Below are 26,042 nucleotides of genomic sequence, written 5' to 3' on the forward strand. Positions count from 1 at the left end.
TATTTTCCCTCTCAATTCCACTCATCTGCCTTCTCCCCACAACTTTTGACACCCTAACTAATCAAGAACCTATCAAACCCTGCTTCAAATATATTCAATTACTCCATCTCCACAGCAGTCTATGGCAATGAATCCCACAGAATCACTACCTCTGGCTTAAGAAATCCTCATCTCTGTTCTAAAGGGACGTCATTGTATTCTGAGGCTGTGTCTTTTGGTCCAAGACTCCCCTACAAGAAACATCCTCTCCATATCCACTCTAGTCAGGTCTTTCAATTTTCAATAGGCTACAATAAGATCCCTCTCATTCTTCTCAACTCTAGCGATTACAGGTCCAGAGCCATTAAATGCTCTACATACATTAACCATTTCATTCACAAGATCATTCTCATGAACCTCCTCTGGACTCTCTCCAATGCCAGCATATCCTTTTTTATGTAACAAACGAGCGTTACATTTAGATAAAGAGGCCAAAACTGCTCAAAATACTCCAGGTGCAGTCTGACGAATGCTTCATAAACCTCAGCATTACACCTTTGTTTTTATTTTGTAGTCCTTTCGACTTCCTACAAACACCAGCACACTGCCTTTAATTACCCATTGTTTTGCAGGTAATATCACTCTTTACAGGCAATTTAAATAGTATAACATTGGAATTGGTGCAAAATAACCAGGTACAACTTGATCTATCCTGAATCGCACTTTAATTCCAATAGTCACTTTGCTTCAATAATATTTAACCCTTTTGCCTAACAGAGCTTACCTATCTTCTTTAATGACACTGACAAACTGGGCATCTGTTTTTTCCCGGATCTGTTTGAAGCGTAGTGGAAGTAATCCATCCAACTGCCTGTCACTTTGCAACATCTCAAACAATGATGTCTGGCTGTTGTTCAGCTTCTCTTCCTCTGGAGGACTTAACAGACCATTTTGGGCCTTCAGACCTCGTCCTGCTGATGGTGCCTACACAAGAGAGAAAAGGCTCTGTGAAATCACATTTCAGAACAACAAGACATCACTAATACCTAGAGGCTTATTTCCTGTGCTAACATACCTACGCACAACATGGGGAAACATGCAGCATTCCAAATGTACTAGAACTCAGAGGCGGAGTGAAGTGATGATGGCGCTAAACGGTGACCCCTCTGCTTGCATCTTTGGAAACAGCTCTATTTCCATCTTTATTTTTCCCTTTCAGGGTTCTTTTGAAGACCCTGACCTGGAGTTACACGCTGACTACTGTTCTTTGTGGGAATGGGACCAACTTCTCAGGGTTTCATAACTGACCAAGGGCTCAGACTAAGATTTCGGCTCAATTTTAGAGGCCTAGGATCTCAGGGCTCTGAAGACTGGCAGATCGAAAGTCAGTGTCACGGCAGGAGATCCGTGTGTCGTTGGGGGAGTCAGAATATCTATGGCTATGTGCCCAGAGACTCAAGATCTTTGGGCATAAAGCTCGACAAAAGCGACATAATGGACTTTTAACAAACAACTTGCTGGTTTATGTTATGTCTCCCCACTCACTATGAAAATGGAAACACCTCTTTCTCCCTTATTAGGGAGAGAGAGCCTGTGGTATGTCAAATGCTGGGTCAGCAATGTAGTCTTTGGGGACAATGTAGTCTGTGTCTTTACTGTTTGCTTTGCTCACGCTTTAGTGCTTGGTGGCAGGTGCTGATGCTTTTTTTTTGCCAGTGGGGGAGGAAGGGGAGCTGGGGGGTACTTTGGGGTTCTAACATTTAACTGCCGTTCATTCTTTGGGGCAGTCCTCGGTTTTCATGGATGCTTGCAAAGAAAAGGCATTTCAGGATGTATATTGTATATATTTCTCTGACATTAAATGTACTTTTGAAACCTTTGAAATTATGTCCTCTATAAGTTGTCATTAATGACTATGGAAAATCTTAATCTCCTTTATCAATGTAGCTCAGGAGCAGAACTTTTACAAATGAAGTGTTTGCACCTTTAACATGGGACTGCTGATATACAGAATTCACAGCAATGAAACAGACCATGATGTTTAATTGGTTCAAGATTTTCATATATCAAAAGAACATCCTCCAACCCTTCTTCCCTAACCTCACCAGTATATGGCTCCAGTCCTTGCTCCATCACTCATCATCCAGCTTCTCTATATTGCAAACCAGAAATAGTGACATCATACAACTTACAACTCGGGCAGTGCGGCAATATATCACTGCCCCAGGTGTATCCCAGTTTGTAAATTAGGATTGAATACTAAACTTAAAGAAATTCAGATCAACGGTTCTTTTATAAAAATATAAAACTGCAGGCCATTGTACATTCAGATGCTTGAGGCTTCACCCACTCCGGATTGGTACCTTAGTGTTTTTCAGTTCATCTTGACAACCATTCTGTACTGTGTTTTCTTCCGTGCTGGCATCAGGTCGAGAGACCAGCATGACGCTACAGGTAGGACACGTGGACTAGAAAAGAAAACCCAGGATTCAGGTCAGAAAGTCTGTCCTTTCAAAAAAGGTTTCAAATATAATTCTGCAGCATCCAAACACCACTGTGTCCCATCTCAGTACAACTTGTTCAGTTAACAGAACAAATAATCCATACTCACTAGTTAGGACTAGATATTTTTGAAATGAATATTATAACTTTTTTTGCATTCTTCACTTCAATAGTCTGATCAGAAAATTCAGTGCTTAGATGATCCCAGCTGTTGAGTGCTACAATGAGCTTCAATTGTACTTGGCTAGGAGGGAAGGGAAAATGATCATCCAGGGTTTTTGCTACTTATTATCTCCACCCTCTAAAGTGGAGAACAATCCTCTGATATCTCTATGCTTGAATAGCATTATGACACTCACCGTCCAGGCTCATACATGAAGACTGGCATCTCCCTTCCCAGCGTCCTTCTGTTACCAGCTTACATTACAAACACTCCTCACACTGCAAGCACACAGATTTTAGTAGAGTCAAGGGACGGTACTAAAGCTTAATACAACACACAAAGCAAGGCTTGACAGGAGGCAGCAGAGTTTTAACTTCCCCTCTGTACTAGTGAATTGCACAAACATTCCAAAGTTTCTCATTTATACAGCTTACAGAAGCATAAAAACAGCACGTTCATCACATATAAATTATCATCCCAATTATAATGGATACATCTGTAATCCACAGACAGAAAACATTCAACAACAATTAGCTTCTCATTTTACTGAACACCATAGTGACGCTTTACTCACCTACTGGCCTTCATCAGTCTTTGCAAGCTTAGACACTGAACCATAAGAGGTGAAGTAGTTCACAAGGCATCAAATCGGTGCTTCAGGACCTTTATTCTACAAGTGATTTCTGTGCTGGAACCAGTAGCAAACATCTGCACTGGATTCCAATTGCACTAAATTAAAAACAGAGCTCCAACCTAGACAAAGGGACGTGTACTCCAACTGGACCTTAATTTTCAGAAGTAACATCATGTAACCATTGAATACAAACAGATATGAAGTACTTGTACCAATGCAAAATTCAACTGCTGCATTTAATGCAAGGATGGATGCACCTTAAAACTACAAACTGGACAGCCAGGTGCTTTATCCAGTGATATTATGAAATTTTGACCACTGTGTGTCAGATGCATCAGGCAATTGTCCAGTGCTCAAAACAACAGAACACAGATTCTTAGTGCAAAAATGATGCACTACTTTTGTATTTCAATTGAAAGCAGCAAATTAGAATGCACAACAAAAAGTTCGAGTTCACTGTCATTCAACCACACACATGCATACAGCTAAACAAACCAACCTTCCTCAGGGACCAAGGTGCAAATCACAGTACAGCCATAAAATATTAACAGATAAAAAGGTAATCTGTAAATGACAGTGCATATACAGTTAAATGTACTGCTACTGGCACCATCATCAACAATATGTACTACATATTAGCAGAGGGCGTTCAGAACACTCAAAGCCTGGTGGAAGCAGCTGCTACCCAGCCTAGCAGATCTTGTTCTTGTACTGTGGTACTGCCTGACAGCAAGAGGTCAAAGATTGTGGGATGGATAGGAAGGGTCCTTGACAATGCCAAGGGCTCTGCAAACGTAGTGCTTCTGGTGTAGCTCAGCACCTTCTACAAGTAGTTTCAATCACCTAGTTTCATGATTGAAACTAGGTTTAGAACAGGAAGCATTGTGTTGCTGTCAATTTTTGCAATATCCAAAATCAGATGTGTCTCAGAATACAGCCCAAACATAAATACAGGATGTACCTTGCCCAATAGCAAATACCCCACTGATTAATAGTGCAAGATTAGAGGGTCCTGAATTTTGAGATGTCCAGAATTTCAGAATGTTGGAAGCTTCGCCGGTACATTTTGCATGCCATATTTCAACATCTGCACACATTATTTCCCTCCAAGAGAACCTCAACCTTGCCATGGTTTGGGGGCTTATGTACTTTAATAACCCAGAGAGCTATGTTGGCTGGAGTCAGGGCTTTATAGTTTGGCTATTGGTAGGTCACCCATGCCAAACAGGTCAATGGGTAGAGGCCTGACTAATAGTGGTCCACCATTCCTCCAGATTCAGAGGTTCAGCTCTGGGGTAACAACCCTGGCTGGTCAAACAAAACTGTTACGGAAACAGCAATGAAGAATGCTTCTATATCCGAGTGCAATGGTATCCCTGAATCTTGCATGACTGACAGTAGTGAAAACCAAGCTAATGACATGATGAATGAATCCCTGAACACTACCAGAGATGGAGGACCTTCACTGCTGCCCTAAATGCCAGTGGTGTAATGGGCAGAAACATATTATTTCAATACAGTACTAAAAATACATAACAAAATGCCTTTGTTGGTATGCTGAGACAGTTGACAAGACTGATTCATCTGAGTTTGTTTCCTTCCTCATATTTAGCTCTGAGACGATGAAGAAGCCTTGGAATACAAATCCATAGACACCAGACAGTGGAAATACACAGAGTTTGAAGGTGCCATGGCATGAAATACAAGGGCAGAGGTATCACTTTACAAATTTACACAACATTGGTTAAAGCCTTATTAGGGAGTACTGAGAGTATCCAACACACAGGATCACAAGAGGCTGCACAAGTTGTCGACTCATCCAGCTCGGAATAAGGCACAAGTTTCCCCACCATTGAGAACCTTCACCACGTGGGACATGCCCTCTTCTTGTTACTACTATCAGGTGGTGGCACAGGAGCCTGAAGACACACACTCAATGATTTAGAAACAACTCCCTGCCCCCCTCCAAGCATGAGATTTGTGTACAGTCCTCGAGACCCATGAGCATTCCCTCATTATTCCTTGTCTTTTCATCAGTTATCTTTGCACTGCATAGCTGCCACAAAAACAAAGTTCATAACACACAAGTCAGTGAAAATAAATCAGATTCTAATTCTGTGTGTTGTTTTGATTGCTACATTAAAGGAAGGGCGTGTCTGTGTTAAGGAGAGGTCAGATGAGATTCACCCAGAGGTGGAGTATTGGAGTACAGTCGGCCCTCCTTATCCACGAGGGATTGGTTCCAGGACCCCTCGCAGATACCAAAATTTGTGGATGCTCAAATCCCTTATTCAACCTGTCTCAACGCGGTGGACCTTAGGACCCAGTGGCAGAGATCTGAATCCGCAGTGTTTCTGTTCGCGAAAATAATCACAATTGAAAATAAAGTGGAAGCAATAAAGCAATTGGAAAGAGGTGAAACGCCATCAGTCATTCGGAAAGCATTAGCCTACGTCAGTCAATTTTAAAGGATAAAGTGAGAAAGGCTCTGCCCCAATGAAAGCTACAATTATTACTAAGCAACGCAGTGGTTCAATTATTGGGTTTTTGATCCTCCACATCAACCCGGCACGGTGGAGAGCACATTTGATAGCGGTCTGTCACTGGATCGAACTCGGGAAGAAGTTCCCAAGCCTGGCACTGAAACATAAGTTCTTAAGTGTTTAATATGCATAGAAAGGTAAAATATATACTATATACTAAGACAAACGCTTGACTAACTGATGCTAAATAATGCCGGATGTACATGCTCCGACTTACTTAATAAGAGAACTTCCGATTTTTTTTGGATCCCGATCCATGATAACACATGTACATCCTGTATACTTTAAATCATCTCTAGATTACTTATAATACCTAATACAATGTAAATGCTATGTAAAATAGTTGTTATACTGTATTGTTTAGGGAATAATGACAAGAAAAAAATGTCTGTACATGCTCGAACAACAAATGCTGGAAGAGCACTTCTGGGTTTTTGCGATTCACGCATACGGAACCCGCGCATACAGAGGGCCGACTGTTCTTCAATTACATGGCAGATTGGGTAGGCTGGATTAGCTTTTCTTTTCTGGAGCAGAGGAAGCCAAGGGGTGACCTGATCAAAAGCATACAAAATTATGAAGGTGATAGAAATGGCAGATAGTAAAATTCCTTTTCCTTTGGTGAGGCTTTCTTCATAAAACAAGGCAACATAGGTATAAGATGAGATGTGGTTTAGAAAGAATCCGAGGGGGAATTATTTCCTCCCCCCACACTCCATTCAAAATGCTTGGAGACTGCTTGTAGTGCCGAGGGAGGAGGCAGGTATAGGAGAAGGTGTTTGCCCTGCATTTGATAAAGAACAACTTCTCCTTCAGCTCCACTCACTTTCTCCAGATCAAACCTAAAGCTACAGAAATTCCCATTGGATCACTATGCATGTAATTTTGCAGAACATTATTTGTTTAAGTCACTCCTCAACAGTTCACATGTTGACTGAATTAGTGCTGCTTCCTGCAGTCAGAAAGAACCCAAAAACTTCAGTAAACTTACTGCCAATTTCTCCTAAAATTTACGATGCAAACTAGACAAACTCATGAACCACCAAGGCACAGAATGCTACATACCAAATGAGGGTAAAAGAGGAGAGTTCAAATAAGTACACTGATGGGAAGGGGCATGGTCAGTCCAAGAGCTTCTTTCTAGGCAGTATCATCGTGTTTATAACTTCAGCTAATGCCTTCAAAATACTCTATTCAAACAAAGATGTTGAAACTGGGTTCAGATGACTGAAACACAAGAGACTACAGATGCTGTAATCTTGAGCAACAACAGGAATCCAGCAAGCCAGGCAGCATTTCTGGAGGCAGAGGGGTGGTCAACATTTCAGAACAGGACTACAAGAACAAAGTATTTCACTTAGTTCAAAAGTGAGTGTACTCATGCCAAAGCAATATTTGATATAGGGATTATGCTAATTTATTATCACTGGGATTGCTTCACTTTAGGGGTTCTAATAACTTAAGTTTCTTATTTTATAAATAGTTGAAAGAAACTTGTGAAACGCAACATTATTTTAACACTAATTAGTTTCTTGTATCAGTAAAGTATTTTATGCTTAAAAAGCTGTATAACTAACCAATACTATAAAAGTAGCACGTGCCTAATTTAAAATACAAGGGAGCCTCGCGAGAGTAGATTGTATACTTCTGCTCTCAACAAAATCTGTGTGGAACCATGAACCATGAACACCATTATCAACAACACAAACAGGGATTAGTTAACAGGAAACCAATTTAACCTTCCTCATAATTTTATCTTGTACGGGGAAAAGACTTTATTTTAAAAAAAAGTGATAAATACAAGAAAGCCTGCAGATGCTGGAAATTCAAAGCAATATGCACAAAACGTTGGAGGAACCTGGTAGGCCAGTCAGCATCTATGGAAAGGAGTAAACAATTCTGATGAAGAGCCTTGGTCCAAAACATCAATTGTTTACCCTTTTCCATAGATGCTGCCTGGCCTGATGAGTTGCTCCAGCATTTTGTGTGTTTACACAAAACTGCTTACCAAAATATCTGCAATTTTCCACAGCAACTTTCGAAACTGGTACCAAATTCAAACTGCTGCTGGCAGAGTTACTCCAGTTAATAGCCAATGAGAACATAATCCTATTACACTTCTTGTCGGGTAATATAAAGTTTCAGTTGAAATAAGACTCACCACAGGATTCTGGAAAATTTAGTACTGGTTTGAAGATTTTATGTAGTAAGTGGGCCTGACATCTCCCATGAAATACTACAAAAGATGTACCACCCAATTATCACAAAATGCTGGAGGAACTCAGCAGGCCTGGCAGCATCTATGGAAGAGTACAGAAAAGCAGTCCTGCTGAAGAGTATTGATCTGAAATGCTGACTGTACTCTTCTCCATAGATGCTGCTTGGCCTGCTGAGATCCTCCAGCATTTTGTGTGTTGCTTGGATTTCCAGCATCTGCAGATTTTCTCTTGTTTGTGACCGCCCAATTATCGGTGGGATTCTTGAATGGTTCCATTTTAATGTTTAGCACAATATAATTAAAACTTCCTTTTTTTAGACAAATTGAAAATTAGACCATAAGACATGGGGATAGAATTAGGCCACTGGGGCTATCTAGTCTGCCCTGCCAGTCCATCATAGCAGGTTTATTTTCCTTCAACCTCATTTTCCTGCCTTCCCCCTATAAACTTTCACGTGCTTACTAATCAAGAATCTATCAACTTCTGCTTTAAATATTCTCAATACCCAATATTTTTCAATATTCAACTTGTCATAGTGACCTGCTCCAATTACAAAACCATAAGACATAGGAGCATAAATAGACCATTTGGCCCACAGGGTATGCTCTGCCATTCCATCATGGCTGATTTATTATCCAACAAACCCATTCTCCTGCCTTCTTTCTATAACCTTTGACACCTTTACTAATCCATATGAAAATCCATAATAAAAAATTATATAATTCATGGAGTAAAAATTAGGTTAAACTGAGTGTCACCAGATCAGGTGTTCTAGACTCAAGCATTATGACACCACTCTGGTACTGGATTGCAAACAAATAAGATTTTGACGGGAGAGGCTCTTGACCCGTCAACATGCATGACATACCAATTGCTTGAAGGATTCTCCACAGGTGCACACCTGATTGAACTTGATATTACATTAAACAACTTCAACTCCACTCACTTTCTCCAGATCAAACCTATAGCTATAGGGATTCGCATGTTACCAAGCTACAAGCTGTCTTTCTTGTTGGACATGGAAAGGTCTTTGTTTCCACCCCTCCCACCTTCACGACTTCTCACAGTACACTGATGACTATATTGGTACTGCCACCTGCGGTCATACAGAACTCAAATATCATTACTTTTGCTGCCAATTTCCATCCAGTTCTTTTGTGTGGTCCATGTGTGACTCGCCCTGCTGTTCCTGGATCTCTCTCTCCATTCATCTCAGAGATAGATACATCCATTATAGACTTCTATAGCTACCTCAACTATACTTCTGTATATGCGAATCCTCTCCCTCCAGCTCTCTTTTTTCATTTATATATACTCTGAATGGTCCAAAGTCTGGCTGCAAAAGGAGAAGGGCTCTCCATCCCATAAAAACCCAGAGCTACAGAACAGCAGAAGCTCCAAAGACACCACTGGGAGAGGAAGGATCTTGGAAGACTGCTACACTTGTGACAATGTGAAAATCTGGCCCAACACAGAGGACTCTGGCCAGCTGTTGTCGCCTGCCTTTGCCCAGTAGGGGTGATGGGCTTATGTATACTTTGACCTGTTCAGTATGTCTCATCAACCAGGCTTCACAACCTACTGTACTACACAAAGAACACAGACAACTGTCCATTCAAGCATTGCTTTACACAGTAACTGACAGTTCCCTTTACATCCTCATTTCTACACCTCCCCGCCCCCTCCGCCGCCCGTTACAGACCAAACACTTACTTTCTCAGTTCCACTGAGGTTTCTTTTTCCAGATATCACATTACTGGCTCTGTTTTTTTCCAAAGCGAGTTTTTGTTCCAGATTCCAGCACCTTCACTTTAATTTGTTTACATTTTAATCTTCACAGTTCCTCCATTTCTGCTGAATTCAGTTCTGTACACTTCTGCAAAATTCTGTAACCAGACATATTTGCTCCTTCCCTCTTAGCAATTGCATTTATGACTTCCTGGCTCTTCCATCTACAATGCCCTGTATCCACACTGTATAAAATACTGCTTTACTTCCAATCACTCATTCATTTATGGATGCCTGATGTGAAGATAGCTACAGGATGCATCAATGTAATGACTCTTCTACAAAGATTTATTGACCATGGAGTGAAAAAGATTTCATAAGTGCAAAATACTTTCAAGCTTGGGTTTACTACAGCCAAGGGTAGAGTTGAGCAACCATTTTGTTTTTGGAATTCACATTCTCCACACACTTGAGAGAGGCGACATAAAAGCATGCATAACCACAGAGAGCCTAACTTCCCAGTGGGGCACACAAGCACAAAGGTCAATTAAGTACAGGTTTCCCTTGCTATCCGAAGGTACAGCGCTCCTATGAAACCATTTGTAAGCCGAAATGTCATAAAGCAAAGAAGCGATTACCATTAATTTATATGGGAAAATTTTTTGAACAGAAAAATAATCTACCAAATCATACCAAATAACACACAAAACCTAAAATAACACAAACATATGGTAAAAGCAGGAATGATATGATAAATATACAGCCTATATAAAGTAGAAATATTGTATGTACAATGTAGTTTCACTTATCAAAATCGGGAAGGCAGCGAGCCAAAATCGATTTGGGGGGGGAAAAAAAAAATCGACATACATGCATGTGCACGTACACACATGTGCAAACAACTGCCCACACAAGGCTTCACAGTCATGGTAATTTTTCCTCGGGTAAACACACGTATAAAGCGGGCGTCTTTTTTTCGTAAAAGCAAAAATCCTCTTTGGTTAGTGAAAACAGGTACCAATGTAGGTCTTTCGAAACTGCGAGTTGTTGTAAAGCAAATGTTCAAAAAATGCAGGCCACCTGTATCTCAGAATAAAATTAAGCAGCGGTAGCAACAACCAATAACCTGAACATCCTTTCAAGATAGATATATATCCATTTATGTTGAAAGTCAGCTCAACTTAAGTCAACACTGCAATCTATTTGAAGAACAATCCCATGGACAGGAAAATCTATATTCAGTTTTGTTCAGAATTTGTGAGTTTTGAATGAGATCTTCATCTCTTGAACTCATTGTACAGGTTAAATAATTTGCTTTTAGCAACCATATTTAATGCACATCACTAGTAAAATCCCTACTAGCAAATCATCGACCAGTTATTCACCTGGTCATCAATGTGTCCATATCTTTTTCTTAAATTCCAATCTGTCCTGATGCAAAATGTGGGCAGATCCTCTCCTGCCAGAGATGCTGCTCAATTGCTGAGTTCCTCTAGCAGTTTGCATTTTGCACTAGATTCCAGCATCTACCCTTTCTCTTATCTTTCGATAATGATGCTGTCAACACTAACCTGGAAGCAGTCAGCATATGGATCTCATTCACAATTCAAGCTCCCTTTTGCCTGGACTTCAAGGCTCTACAGTAGACTTTCATTTCACTGGTTCTTGGTCTGAGTGTCTCAGAGGTCAAAATTATAGGCATCTAGAAACATGCTTTGTTAAATACCATTTGCTTTTTAAAAAGTTAGAGATACAGCACAGAACAGGACCTCCTGTGCCAACCAGCAACTCACCTACTTATCCCTAGGCCAATCACAGGACAATTTACCATGACCTATTACCCATATGTCTTTCGAAAGTGGGAGGAAACCAGACCACCTGGAGGAAACCCAAGTGCACACAAGAAGTACAAACTTTCTTACAAAGACTGCTGGAATTGAACTCTGAACTCTGATGCCCCGAGCTAGAATTGAAAATACACGTGGACTAAGATGTTAACTATCCTGTGCTATCATCAGTGGGATCATAAGTTCGGCCTGCTTATGATCAAGACTCCCTCAGGGTGGTGGGCCAGCAGCGTTAAAGCACCACCTCCCACTGATGAGCTTAACAAATTGGCATCGGCCTCTATCAGAGTTGTTGGTCGCTTCCATCCAACAGATGGAATAGACTCTTCAGGGGTCTATGCAGCTACTGAAGGGATTGCAAAAGGTGGATACACTGTCCGACTATTTGCCCCTCTGGACGTACTTAGTCCACACCCATGATGATCCTGTCTCCGCTACCTCAGCTACATCCCTGCTGGTTGACTTGATCTCTCTTCTAGTAAAGCCAAGGTCACGCAGCCACTTATGGAAAGTGAACGCAATAAAGCCATGGCACCCTACTTCAAATAGATAGAATGAGACCTTCCACCCTCTGTCTCTGCACTCTGATCTTAATTCTGCATACTTGGTTAACTTGTGCTCATGGGCTTCATCGATGTTGTCTTCCCAGGGGGCTGTGAGTTCACCAATAACCACTTCTCTACTGGTGTCAGACCAGACGATTATATCTGGACGCAATGTGGTGAAAACTATTTGCTCCAGGAAACTGCTTTTCCCACTCAGGTTGGCTTTGACACACCAATCATTGGCTGAAGAAAGTATGCTCAATCGTAGGCCTGTACTGTACACCCTTGACTTGGAGCCTTCTTTCACAAATGATATGCGATGTTCTGTGCAGCATGGGGCATGAGATAGATAAGTTGTGCTGCAGTACTCTCTGCTCAACCGCTTCTGTTACAACTTTGAGAACGTTGTTATGTCTCGTACATGCCGCTGGAAAGATTAACTCAGCATGCACTCAAAGTATGCTGAAGTGTTCCCTTCGCGCCACAAGCAGTACACCTGTCTGTCTTATCTTCTTACCAGGTGCTGAGGTTGGCAGGTGTTGGGAGCAGGTCATACACTGCTCTATATAGAAAAGAAATTGAACTCCGAACTCTGATGTCCCGAGCTATAATAGTGTCATGCTACCATGGCACCCTGTCTGGAATTCAGTTCGAATTGAAACGTTTATATACAAACCTATTGAAATCTAAAATGCAACACAACATTAGGAACACAGTAAATTAAATAATATGATTAAGCTTTGATGGGTGTAAAGCATTAGTGAGTCAAATTTATTATCTCAAAAATATTTGAACACCAGAGATTGTAGTTAGATGGCCAACACATCTCAGCAACGCAAAATTCTAAAATGTTAAATTTTCAGATGATTAAAGCAGAGAAGGATGGGAATGGGTCAAACATGGAAATAAACAATGTTTCAGATTAATGACCTCTCAGAACTGGGGAGGTGGGGGGAGGGGGAGAGATGGTGAGGTGAGGGGAAGACCAAGACCAAACATGTCTTATTCAAACCAGTTTAGTATCCAACTTTCCCAAATTTTATCAAAGTCAGTGTGGCAGAAGAGCAGTGGACACCAGGGGCACTCGGCAGGTTAGTTAGCATCTGTGGTGGGGGGTGGGGGGGGATAAAGGTTGGCATTTTGGATAGGTGATCATTCACGAAGGGGTCATCTATCTAGAGATTCAAGAAAGTTTAATGTCATTCCTAGTACACAAGTGTAAAGGAGAACTAAATAATTATTACTCTGGATCTGATGCAGCACAAAAAAAATGAGATAAAGAACACAATAATAAAAAGACACAAATATAAATATACAAGATAGATCATATACAAGCCCCATTTCCAGAAAAGTTGGGATATTTTCCAAAACGCAATAAAAATAAAAATTTGTGATCTGTTAATTCACATGAACCTTTATTAACTGACAAAAGTACAAAGAAAAGATTTTCAATAGTTTTACTGACCAACTTAATTGTATTTTGTAAATATACACAAACTTAGAATTTGTTGGCTGCAACACACTCAACAAAAGTTGGGACAGAGGCATGTTTACCATTGTGTTACATCACCTTTCCTTTTAATAACACTTTTTAATCATTTTGGAACTGAGGATACTAATTGTAGTAGATTTGCAATTGGAAATTTTGTCCATTCTTGCTTGATATAAGACTTCAGCTGCTCAACAGTCCATGGTCTCCGTTGTCTGATTCTCTTCTTCATGATGCGCCGTACATTTTCAATAGGAGATAGATCTGGACTGGCAGCAGGCCAGTCAAGCACACGCACTCTGTGTCACGCTGTACAAAAGCCACGCTGTTGTAGCCCGTGCAGAATGTGGTCTGGCATTGTCCTGCTGAAATAAGCATGGACGTCATGGGAAGAGACATCGCCTTGATGGCAACATATGTCTCTCTAAAATCCTAATATACGCCTCAGAGTCAATGGTACCTTCATATACATGCAACTCACCCATGCTGTGGGCACTGATGCACCCCCATATCATCACAGATGCTGGCTTTTGCACCTTTCACTGATAACAATCAGGATGGTCGTTTTCATCTTTGGCACGGAGAACTCAACGCCCATTTTTTCCCGAAAACTAGCTGAAATGTGGATTCATCTGACCACAGCACACGGTTCCACAGTCTTTCAGTCCATCTGAGATTAGCTTGGGCCCAGAGAACTCACCGGCATTTCTGCATAGAGTTGATGTATGGCTTCCTCCTTGCGTAATACAGTTTCAAGTTGCATTTCTGGATGCATCGACGGACTGTGTTAGTGACAAAGGTTTTCCGAAGTACTCCCGAGCCCAGGTGGCTATAATTGTCACAGTAGCATGATGGTTTCTTAGGCAGTGCCGCCTGAGGGCTCGAAGATCATGCGCATTCAACAGTGTTTTCCGACCTTGCCCTTTACGCGCTGAGATGTCTCTGAATTCTCTGAATCTTTTCACAATATTATGTACTGTAGATGTTGAAAGACCTAAATTCTCTGCAATCTTGCATTGGGAAATGTTCCTTTTGAACTGACTAACAATTCTCTCACAAATTTTGGCACAAAGGGGTGAGCCACAATCCATCCTTGCTTGCAAAAACTGAGCCTTTGATGGATGCTACTTTTATACCCAGACATGATACCTCACCTGCTACCAATTAGCCTGCTTAATGTGGAGTCTTCCAAACCGGTGTTACTTGAATATTCTGTGCACTTTTCAATTTTATTTTAACTCTGTCGAGTTTGTTTAACTTTGTTGAGTGTGTTGCAGCCATCAAATTCTAAATTTGTGTATATTTACAAAATACAATTAAGTTGGTCAGTAAAACTATTAAAAATCTTTTCTTTGTACTTTTGTCAGTTAAATAAAGGTTCACGTGAATTAACATCACAGATTTTTGTTTTTATTGCATTTTGGAAAATATCCCAACTTTTCTGGAAATGGGGTTTGTACGTAGATTGATTGTATGTAAAGTGACACTAGGCACATGAGTGTCTATACCAGGCATGGGCAAACTACGGCCCGTTAAGCTTTTTAATCCGGCCCACAGAACTTGATGAAATTATATTAATAAACCTTGTTAACGTTTTTTCCCGCAATTCTGGCGTTTTCCCAATAGATGACGCACTCTATATACATTGACTTTTGTTGAGGTGCAGCGTATTACTCCACATTTGCGCTTTACTCTTTGTTCGGCTCGACCTATTTGTGTGAACAGGTGTTCAGCGTCATGAACATCAACAAAGCCAGCCACAGATCCAAGTTAACTGACCAACTCCTCAGATCCATCCTGAGAATCGCCACAACAAAACTAAATCCAGACTTTGATGCGCTGGCTAAAAAGGGAGACAAACAACACTGTTCCCATTGAAATTAAAAATAAGTTTCTTCGTTGTGTTATGTAAAAAATGCATTTGAAAATATTTTTTCAATAAGCCTTACATGTTACATGTCATTTCTGTTAAGTGATGGACATGAGTAGTGCGCAGGTGCACGTACGTTCTCAAAATAATAACGCGCTCCGCATACTGGCGCGCTGTCACTGTTCTGTCCTTGTGCTGGTCATTGTTGAGTTTTGGCACAGGGGACAATTGAATAAGAAGGAGCAGGACAAGTAGACCTGCATCTCCTACCGTTTTTGAAATAAAGACAGTCAGGAGGAGAGTGATGATGATAATATCTTGAAGGATAACAGAATTTTCAGTGCTTTAAAATAATAACTGTTACTATTAAAAAAAGCTGTATTTTATTCATTTAATTTTCAGTGTTTTAAAAGTCATTTCAATAAATAGCTAAATACCATGGGACTTCAAAGACAGATATTTTGTTGTAATGCATTTGTTCATTTTCAATTGAAATTAAAGCACATGTTTTCTACATATCCCATGATATTTTATTTTCTCTGATGAGGTGTATTACCAAAACACTCTGTCCATCTGCTCCTGGTCCGGCCCCCCTGTCAAATTTTAGAACCCTTTGTGGCCCACAAGTCAAAAAGTTTGCCCACCCCTGGTCTATACATAAGGTGACTGACAGAAAATGATAAAGTAGTGGTGGTTGGGGGGTATAGAAGGGTGGGTTTGTGGGTGGGTGTTGATCAGCCTTACTGCTTTGGGAAAGTAACTGTTTTGAGCTGGTCTGGTTGCCCTGGATTGGATGCTACATATGTTTGTAGTTCCTCCCACAGAGATATTAGCTCTTTGTGCAAATGCCAAGCATCCTCTATTCTTCTTTCAGATGTGCAACATATACATGTTTTATTCAAACTTGTCAATCTCTACCCAGTTCTGACAGAAATAGTTCTGTCTTGAAAGATGCTATCCAACCTGCAGGGTTACTGAGAACATTGTATTTCAAACTCATTGCAGTTTTTTGCATCACAGGTGTTTTAATCTTTGTGTTTAATTCTCTTCCTTTATTCAGAATTCCTCAACCCTTTAACAAGCAGTCACTGCTAATCTCAACCAACTATTTCCTCTCAATCTCCACACAAATGCAGCCATTTCCTTAATTTCTCCTTTGCCTCAGCCCCATCTCTGCAACATGAAACATGTCCAATTTCTCAATTGTTCCATTTCTAATCAGTTCTGTTTCTCTTTCTACAGAAAATGCTTGACCTTCTGAATATTTTCAGCATTTCCTACATTATTTCCAACATTTTTTTGTTTGCCCAAGACCATAACTTCATTTGATTCAACAATTTATAGAGGCAGCATAGTAGCATAGGAGCTAGCATAATTCCATTACAGTACCAGCGACCTGGGTTCAATTCCCACCGTCTGTAAGGTGTTTGTGCATTCTCCGTGTGACCATGTGAATTTCCTCCAGGTGCTCCAATTTCCTCCCACATTTCAAAGACATACAAGTTTGTAAGTTAGTCAGTCAATCATATGGGTGTAATTGGGCAGCATGAGTTCATTGGGCTAGAAGGACCCGTTACCATGCTGTATCTCTAAATAAAACAATAAATACAGAGAAAACCCTTCTGTTTGAAGCCACACAGCTTAACTTCCCGATCACTTTCAAGGTTAATTGTCAAAAACAGGCACCATGGTACTGTAGCAGTTAATGTGACGCTATTACATCTCGGGGCACTCTGGAGTTCAGAGTTCAATTCCAGAGCCGCTTGTAAAGAGTCTGAATGCCCATCCCATGGATTAAGCCCCCCCCCCCAACGCCGAGTGCTCCAGTTCCACCCCCCCCCAGTCCAAAGATGTACCAGTTAATAGGTTAATTGTTCACTGTAAATTGTCTCATGGTTAGGTTAGGGTTAAACAGGTTTATCAGCAGGTTGCTGGGGTAGCTTGGCTTGAAGGTCCAGAAGGGCCTATTCTGCACTAAACTGCTAAATAAAATAAACCATCACCAGAGTGGAGTTACTGAGGAGCATGTAAGAAACATTAGGTGGTTGACAGTGAGTTTTTTTTTAATTTGTCCCCGATTTTATTTTTGTTAATATTATTTATTAAATTTTAAAAATTACAAAGAATAAATGTGGTAATAAAATAGTAAGAAAAATAATAATGACCCTCCCCCCTCCCCCCCTTAACCCTCATCTAAAGAAAGGAAAAAAAAGGAAAGAAGAGAAGGATTGCCTGAATATCAAAGGATCCCCACATGCTCCATGGAGTTCAAAATAATTTTGATATTTATTTTTACTTTCCCCAATTACTATAATTTTATCTTCAAAGGACCTATATACTTAATCCTATTTTTTTGTATGGGAACCAAATTTTCAAAAATATATCATATTCATTTCTTAGATTATACGTAATTTTTTCAAGTGGAATACAACTATGTATTTCATTATTCAACGATCCATAGTTAAATATAGATTTATTTTTTGAATTTTATCTGAAAACATGACTTTGCATTTAATTTGTTCACTGTGGAATGGATTCACTCTGTAGGTTTTTCTGTTTCTATCATGTGATGTGTTTACTGAACAGGAAGTGTTGCCTTAAAGGATTTTAAAGTCAAACTTGCATTTATGTAGAACTGGAAGGAAACAAAATGTCTCTACATCACAGAAAAAAGAGGGGTGAAGGACGACAGGAGATTGTCTATGGATTTGTAAATAATGAAGGGTGAAGCATGATAGAGGGAGTTGAGAATATCTTTGCAGAACAAGCAAACAGCACCTGAAGCAGACAGCCAATCAGACCAGAGGCAGAGCCAAGATGCCATTAAGGTGTCACCAGTGTAGAGAACCAGGTACGGTTAGTCAGTTACTTCAGCTTATGTAACAAAAATTTTAAGTGGATTTTAGACAGTGAAATCAATAATAATGAAGTCACTAAATTCGAAATATGGAGGAATTAAAATTATTTTAAATGGTCCTTACTTTAATAGTATAATTGCACATGTTCATCTTACAATATCTGCTTCAGTAACTCCTTCAATATGGGTTCTTCCTACCAAATAGCAAATTCATTACTAAAATAAATATAAATATCCAGTTAAGATTACTTTCTAAACAAATACTGACATCGGAAACCTCTGCTTCATCTGCTCCTTTTAACAGTTTTCTCATAATATTTCAATTGAAGCTTTGCAAACATTCACCTTAGCTTTGCTCATCATGCTGCTAGGTTGTGATCCTTCAGTGGCAGCTTCACTTATTACTTCTTGGTGTCGACTGGGAACTGTGGGGGAGCTGGGGTCTCCCATGGAAAGGTGAGGAACTGGTGCCTGGGAGCAGGTACACACAGAATGAGGTGACTTTCTTCCAGAAATAAGGAACGTTTGCAATCCTGTGAAAACAGACAGAAGCTGCTATAATCAAATCCTTCACAATATTAGGAAACATAATTAAGAGTCAGATCATCCAAAGTGAGAAATCTGCACAACAATGTTGTTCCAACATAGTTCATTGTAATTTCAGATTTAACTCCATTTCTGTAGTTACCCATCTACATTTCAAATGAGTTAAAAAACTGTCATAGTAATCGGTTTTCAACTTAACCGCAGATGAGTTTGGAGTAATAAACCGCTTAAAATAAAATCAATGAAATGACAATCAATATTTAGAAATAAGGCAATGCAATCTTAGCATTCATTTCAAGAGGACTAGAATATAAAAGGATGTAAAGCTAAGAAGTTATAAGGCATTAGTCAGAAAGCACGTGGAGAATTGAGAGCAGGTTTGGGCCCCTTATCTAAGGAATGTGCTGGCACTGGAGAGGGACCAGAGAAGGTTCATGAGAATGATCCTGGAAATGAAAGGGTTAATGTATGAGGAACATTTAATGGCTCCTGGACTATACTCTTTGGTGTTTAGAAGAATTGGGGAGCTGGGAGGGGGAGAGAATCTCACTGAAACCTATCGAATATTGAAAGGCCTAAATAGAGTGGATGTAGAGACGATGCTTCCAATAGTGGGGAAGTCCAGAACCAGAGAAGGCACAGTCTCAGAATAGAAGGGTGTTCATTTAGAACAGAAATGAGGATTTTTTTTACCCAGCAGATAATAAATCTATGGAATGCATTGGCAGCCAGCTGTGTGGACCAAATCAGTGGGTATACTTAACGTGGATGTTGATAGAGTAATTGGGTTTCAATTTAACCTATCAGTTTAACTCATCTCAAATGCAGATGTACAACTACAGAACTGTTCAAAAAATTCTGGAAATCTGAAATTACAATGAGATATGTGGAACAGCATGAGAAAAATAAGGCACATTAATCTAAAACAATGATCATCATTCATTGCAATATACAGAGATTTCAAGGATTCCTACTCAGAATGCTAACCATTCTATCTCATATGGCTGGCTTACTTGGACTTCAGTGTTAGTATAAAACTCTACTACTGCATTTAGTAGTAAATGCAAATTTAAAGTGCATTTCTCCATCTCGTTTCACTAACCATTGTCAAAAGTTGTTCCTCCAGAACTTCGAATTCTGGCACATTGTATCACTAGGCAGAGGTAGGCATGGGAGGTAAAATGAAAGCACAGGAACACTGACACACCCCCAGGAAAATTTACTGTTCTCCAGGAAACAATTTAGCTCACACCAGCATAAACTTAAATTGAAATTATATTAACAAAATATTTTGAACTATAGCAAACACAATAATACTATATACACCCTGTCCTCGTTATATGCGTCTTCAGACTCTGCAGATTCCCAGTTATGAGAAGAACCTATTTCTACCAACGTCTCCTTATATGCGTCCAAAACTCTTACGCAAGAAGCACTGCTTTCCCGCCAGTACAAGTCATGCACGCGTGCCTCACAGTCTCACTGTTGGGACAAGAAGCACCACTTTCCCGCTAATACAAGTCAGGTGCGCATACCTCACAATCTCACTCCTGCCAGTTTCACATTGGTTTTGGCAAGGTGTGGATGTGCGAACTTGCGCTCTTAAACTTTTGTTGGTTTTACCTACAGTGCAGTGATTTTGTGCTTGAAATATTTGATTATGCCTCCTAAGCATCCAATGTCATGTCCTGGGCCATCAGCTGAGTGACAGAGAACTGCTTTAACACTTGGAAAAAAGTCGGAAATTATAAACAGCACGACATCAGCTGAAGGTAACACAGCTCTGGGACACTACTGCCAGGAACAGAATCTTGCTTTTAAAGTTCTTTTGTTGCTTGACAATGCGCCAGCCCATCCTAAACATTTGGATAGCATTCATCCTAACATAACAGTGCATTTCCTGCTGCCTAACACAACATCGCTGATTCAGCCACTCGACCAAGGTGTGATCCACATTCAAGGTGTTTTTTTTAATGGCAAACTATCTCTCAGATGCTGCAAGCAACAGATGATTTTGAAAATCCCAGGAGTTTACCAATGGTGAGGGAATGATGGAAGTCGGAGCACAAACGGCGACGGACATGGACCCAAGTTTAGAACGGAGTCAGCACTTCAGTCATTCCTGGCAGTCAACCCTTCTTCCATACAAGCAAATTTATGCTGAAAAACAAAATGCTGGCAAGCAAACAACCCTCACCACTTTCTTCAAACCGGTGTCATTTCCTGCTGCTGGCAGTTCTAAGACTTCTGTGAGTCTTCCTTCACCCCTTGCTGTGCTTGATATGATCCTGACACCACAACAACCACTCATCTCCCGGAGCAAACACACCTGCCACCATTGGTGAGTACTGTACACCCTAGTATGTTAACTTTCTATGATTTAATTACATTGAACATTACCTTAAATTGATGAAATACAATATGAATTTTGCCTTGTGGTATTGCTTTTGTGTCGTATTGGTATGAAAATGCGAATAAATTACAGATAAAGCATATTCAGGAAGCCCTCTGGAACGCATCCCTGTTTTCTCTATTTAAATAATTATTCACATTATGCAGTTTCCCATTATGTGTCGACTGTGAGGAACGTATCCCCCGCATATAACGAGGATAGGGTGTAATACAAAAAAAGAAAAGGCTCATTATATACAAGTAATAGTCTATATCGTGTATATAATCATGGGAGGGTGAGAGGGATCAATGAATTCCAGGGACTTCCATTTCTTGTTCCTATAAGGTGAAACAATGTTTCAGCCAGAATGCCAAATAAACAGTGTGAATATAACATTTGTAAAGGTGAAATGCCGAATCGCTAAATTATGGCACAAGAAGGCACTGTAGTGTAGCGGTTAGCACAATGCTATTACAGCTCAGGGTGCTGAGTTTGGACTTCAATTCCGGCACCGACTGTAAGGAGTCTCTGTATGTCCTCCCTGTGGAATGCATGGGTTTTCCACAGGTACTCTAGTTTCCTCCCACAGTGCAAACAAGCATCGGGTAAGTTAATAGGTTATTATAAACTGTCCTGTGATTAGGTTAAGGATAAATCGGGGTTTGTTTTTCAGCATAAATGCTCAAAAAGCAAGAAATGCCTATATTCCATGCTGTACCTTTATACCTCTAAATAAATGAAAAAAATATAGCCAGAGTTCAGGACAGTAAAACCTCACAAACCCAAATAGTTGTGTACAAAATGCAGTTTCCAGAAACTTGAGGAACACAAATTATTAAAATAATTTATGTAGAAACTAGGTTCGGTGGAGGTTGGGATAGAAGGTGGGAGGGAGGGATAAATGTGGATGTAGTTAATTAACAACTGTTGAGTATATGAAGACTGATTTAACGCCAATTAATAAAATTTATTTTCAGCAGTTAATGCATTTTAGATTAACATTAAATGTATTCCAATATTTCAAGCCTTTATTGGGAGAGTATTGTATTGGTTTATTATTGTCACATCTACTGAGATACAGTGAAAAGTTAGTCTTACATATTGTCATTACACATCAGGTCATCACTCAGTAATGACTAGAATAAAGTAATACGAGATCAATGCAGAAAGAAGTAAAAGCTAGCAAATGAATGCCCTGCATACAAATGATACAATGCAAGATCATAATGAGGTAGATTGTGAGGCCAAGAGTCCATCTTATCCAGAATAGCTCTGTTAGCTTCTGCTGAAATTCTATTTGATCTTAATACAAGATAGCCAGCTGGTGGTGTAGTAGCATCAGCACTGGACTTCAGAGCCAAGGCTCCCGAGTTTGAAACCAGCCGGCTCCTTTGCACGCTTTCCATCCGTGCTGGGTTGAGTGTCAAGCTAGCAACTCAGCCTCGTAAAAACAAGAAAGCCTGCACTCAGAGTTAAGGGCTTTCTTCTTCTTCTTAATACAAGGTATTTAAGTATGACAATTCACAAATAGAACCTTTGAAATTCTTTCAAATTTGAACTAGTGCCACGAGTGATTGTTTTAAACTCAATAAGCCATAATGAAGTTCAAGTTCAATTGTCATTCAACTATATGTAAGAATACAGTCAAACATAACAATGTTCCTGAGGCCAAGGTGCAAAACACAACACCAGCGATCACACTCAGCTCATACTGTACAAATAACGACAACAGAGAAACACATGCTACCAAAAAAAAAACATATCCCAGGTCCCTGAGTGACATGGCCTATAGATTTGATGGTGCATGGAAGTTGTCCACATTTCTGCAAGAACAGCCTGCAGCAGTTGCTCATCTTGTGCAAGTGCAGCTGCAGACACACGCATTCCAGCTCATCTTCCCAGGAGGACAGCACAGAGGGGAAGAGCCAGCACCCAACTCAGTTCAAAATCCAGCGGCTCTTAGCCGGTTCTGGTGCCTTGTTCCCCAGCGGCCACAACAAGCAACCCCAAGGCATGAGGGCCTGGTCCCTGCCACAACTGAGCCACACAGCTCCTGTACCATCAGTCTCATTGATGAACGGATGAATTGGATTTGCAGTATTCTACATTACCAATGTCCAAACAGGTCCTGTGATCACAATAAAAACTAACATACTGCAAAAGTCATCAATAAACTGAATTCTCCTATTATGTTAGTATGATGTTCAATACAACCCTCTAAATTGTCTTAATATACTGTATTTTCAATTATAATTTGTTTATTTAAAATTATTCATCATGACAAATTCTCCAGCCTACCATGAGTAAAGAAAAGCTAGGTTACACACACAAAATGCTGAAGGAACTCAGGTCAAGCAGCATCTATGGAGAGCAATAAACAGTTCACTCTGAAGGTCCAGATGAAGGGTCTCGGCCTTCCTCCAGTATGTTATACATGTTGCTCTGGATTTCCAGCATCTGCAGAATTTTGTATGTAAAATGTCGGGTTCGATTTAAAACAATGAAAACTTGTGCAAAATTCATAACTTGCTTCACAGTGCAACCCTTTTCAACTCACCACCCTCAATATCCAGGACGTGCACCTCTCCAATGGTAACATTTGGAGAGTGGTACTGGAACCCAAAGACCTCCATTGAGGTTTTGAATGGTCCATGAATTCACGAATACTACTTTGTTATTCACCGGTTGCACTGCTTTTTGTAACACAGCGATCTTAATGTCTTGCACTGCGCTGCTGCTACAAATGATTTTCATGATTATGTCAATAATAAACTGATTCTGATTTTTTTTTTATAAACAGCTTGATAAACTAATCTTCAGCAAAGGGAGTGATTCATTCAAGGCTTCAAAAAAAAACTGCACAGAAGATTCCTTCCCAAATTTACTCAGCCCGATAAAGTTCACAGCTCAAACAGAAGATTAAAAATGCCCACAATTTCTCTGCCACAGTTGTTAAGGAAAGAAAGTAATTTCAACATCTTTACTGAAGTGCTAAGAAACTATGAACAATCTGATGCTGTATTTTATTTAGAGATATATCACGGAACAGGCCCCTCCGACCCATCAAGCTACACTGCCCAGCAACCCGCCTGATCAAAGGATAATTTACAATGACCGATTAATCTACTAACCAATACGTCTTTGGACTGTGGGAGGAAACTAGAGCACATGGAGGAAATTTGTGTTCACAGGGAGAACGTACAAGCTCCTTTCAGACAGCTTTGGAATTGAACTCTGATGCCATGAAGTGTCATAGCATGTGCTAACTGCTACGCCCCAGTTTACGACCAGTTGTGCAAAAGTATGGATTAGTAAAGTGCTTTTGGAATTGGTTCATGACAGGAATCCTGAAGAAGAGTCTCAGTCCAAAACATCAACTGTTTCTCTTCCATGGATACAGTCTGACCTGCTGAGTTTCTCCAGCATTTTGAGTGTTACCAAAGATGTATCATAATAAACTGAAAATTAAAGGTAATATTCAGTAGGCTAGTCGCAGAAATTTAAGAAAAGGCACAGCATAAATTTTTTGAAGACTTGTGGTATCCTTCATCTGCTAATCATGAAGCAGCATAGAAATTCATGAGTTTGCCAAGACACTGATGAAAAGCAAGCATTCTGAATAACTGCATCAGTACGTATCTATGTAAACTGTATGCAACCTCCAGATTTATCTTCTTGTTGGAGCCACAAATCAAAGATACACACTAAAAGCCATTAAAAAATCCACAAAGACTGTCAAACACCCAATTTGCAAAAAAAGAACAAACCATGCATATAAAGTAGTAAACAAATAACACATGAATCGCAGTGTCACTGAAATGTGATAAACAGATAGAAGATAAAGACTTCTACCGGTAGCACATAAATTCAGAGTCAGGAATGATGGCAGTGCCAAGCAGTCACTGACTGTCCACCTGGGTGGTCAGGACAGTGAAATATTATTTAAAACACTACCTTCAGGGGATATGTATAAGCAATATATGTAATGTGAATGGATTGTGTTCATACTAGGATCCCCAAGGTATCTCATACAATTATTGCAAAATCTGAAAAAATCCCAAACACTTCCACCCCTAAGTATTTTGGATAAGGGATGCTCAACCTGTATAGGGTCCCCCGCTATCCGAAGGTAGCGTGTTCCTATGAAATGGTTCGTAAGCCAGAATGTCGTAAAGTGAAGAAGCAATTAACATTTATTTATATGGGAAAATTTTGTGAGCACCCCAGACCCAAAATATAACCTACAAATCATCCCAACACATAAAACCTAAAATAATAGTAACATATAATAAAAGCAGGAATGATATGATAAATCATTTGCATTTTCCCCTCCCCCTCCTACTTACAAATCTCTTACTATCTTTCCTTTCAGTTAGTCCTGACAAAGGGTCTCGGCTAGAAACCTCAAAAGCACTTCTCCCTATAGATGCTACCTGATCTGCTGTGTTCCACCAGCATTTTGTGAGTTGCTTGAATTTCCAGCATCTGCAGATTTCCTCGTGTTTGCATGATATGATAAATACACAGCCTATATAAAGTAGGAATACTTTTCTGCAATCAATGCAGCACTGTCCACCGTCGCGAAAATCCCACGCAAGCGCTCTCGGAAGAAACACTTGGCGCAAGCGCTCTCTCCAGTAACCTTTAAACTATGAAGCTGCCAAATCATACCAAATAACACATAAAAATACACAGCCTATATAAAGTAGAAATAATGTGTGTACAGTG

The 26,042-nt window shown here is 40.1% G+C and overlaps 1 protein-coding gene across 1 annotated transcript in view; it reads right to left on the minus strand.

Moving 5' to 3' along the window:
- The window catches only part of adcy9 (adenylate cyclase 9), a 136,136-nt gene that overhangs the window by 45,875 nt on the left and 64,219 nt on the right, over positions 1–26,042 (minus strand). Inside the window, exons 2-4 of the mRNA XM_059978909.1 lie at positions 18,722–18,909; positions 2,343–2,447; positions 764–963 (exon numbers count right to left, since the gene is read on the minus strand). Of these exons, the coding sequence (XP_059834892.1) occupies positions 764–963; positions 2,343–2,447; positions 18,722–18,909 (493 nt within the window). The remainder of the gene's footprint in view (positions 1–763; positions 964–2,342; positions 2,448–18,721; positions 18,910–26,042) is intronic.

Source organism: Hypanus sabinus, chromosome 9 (assembly GCF_030144855.1).
Source record: "Hypanus sabinus isolate sHypSab1 chromosome 9, sHypSab1.hap1, whole genome shotgun sequence".
Lineage (NCBI taxonomy): Eukaryota > Metazoa > Chordata > Chondrichthyes > Myliobatiformes > Dasyatidae > Hypanus > Hypanus sabinus.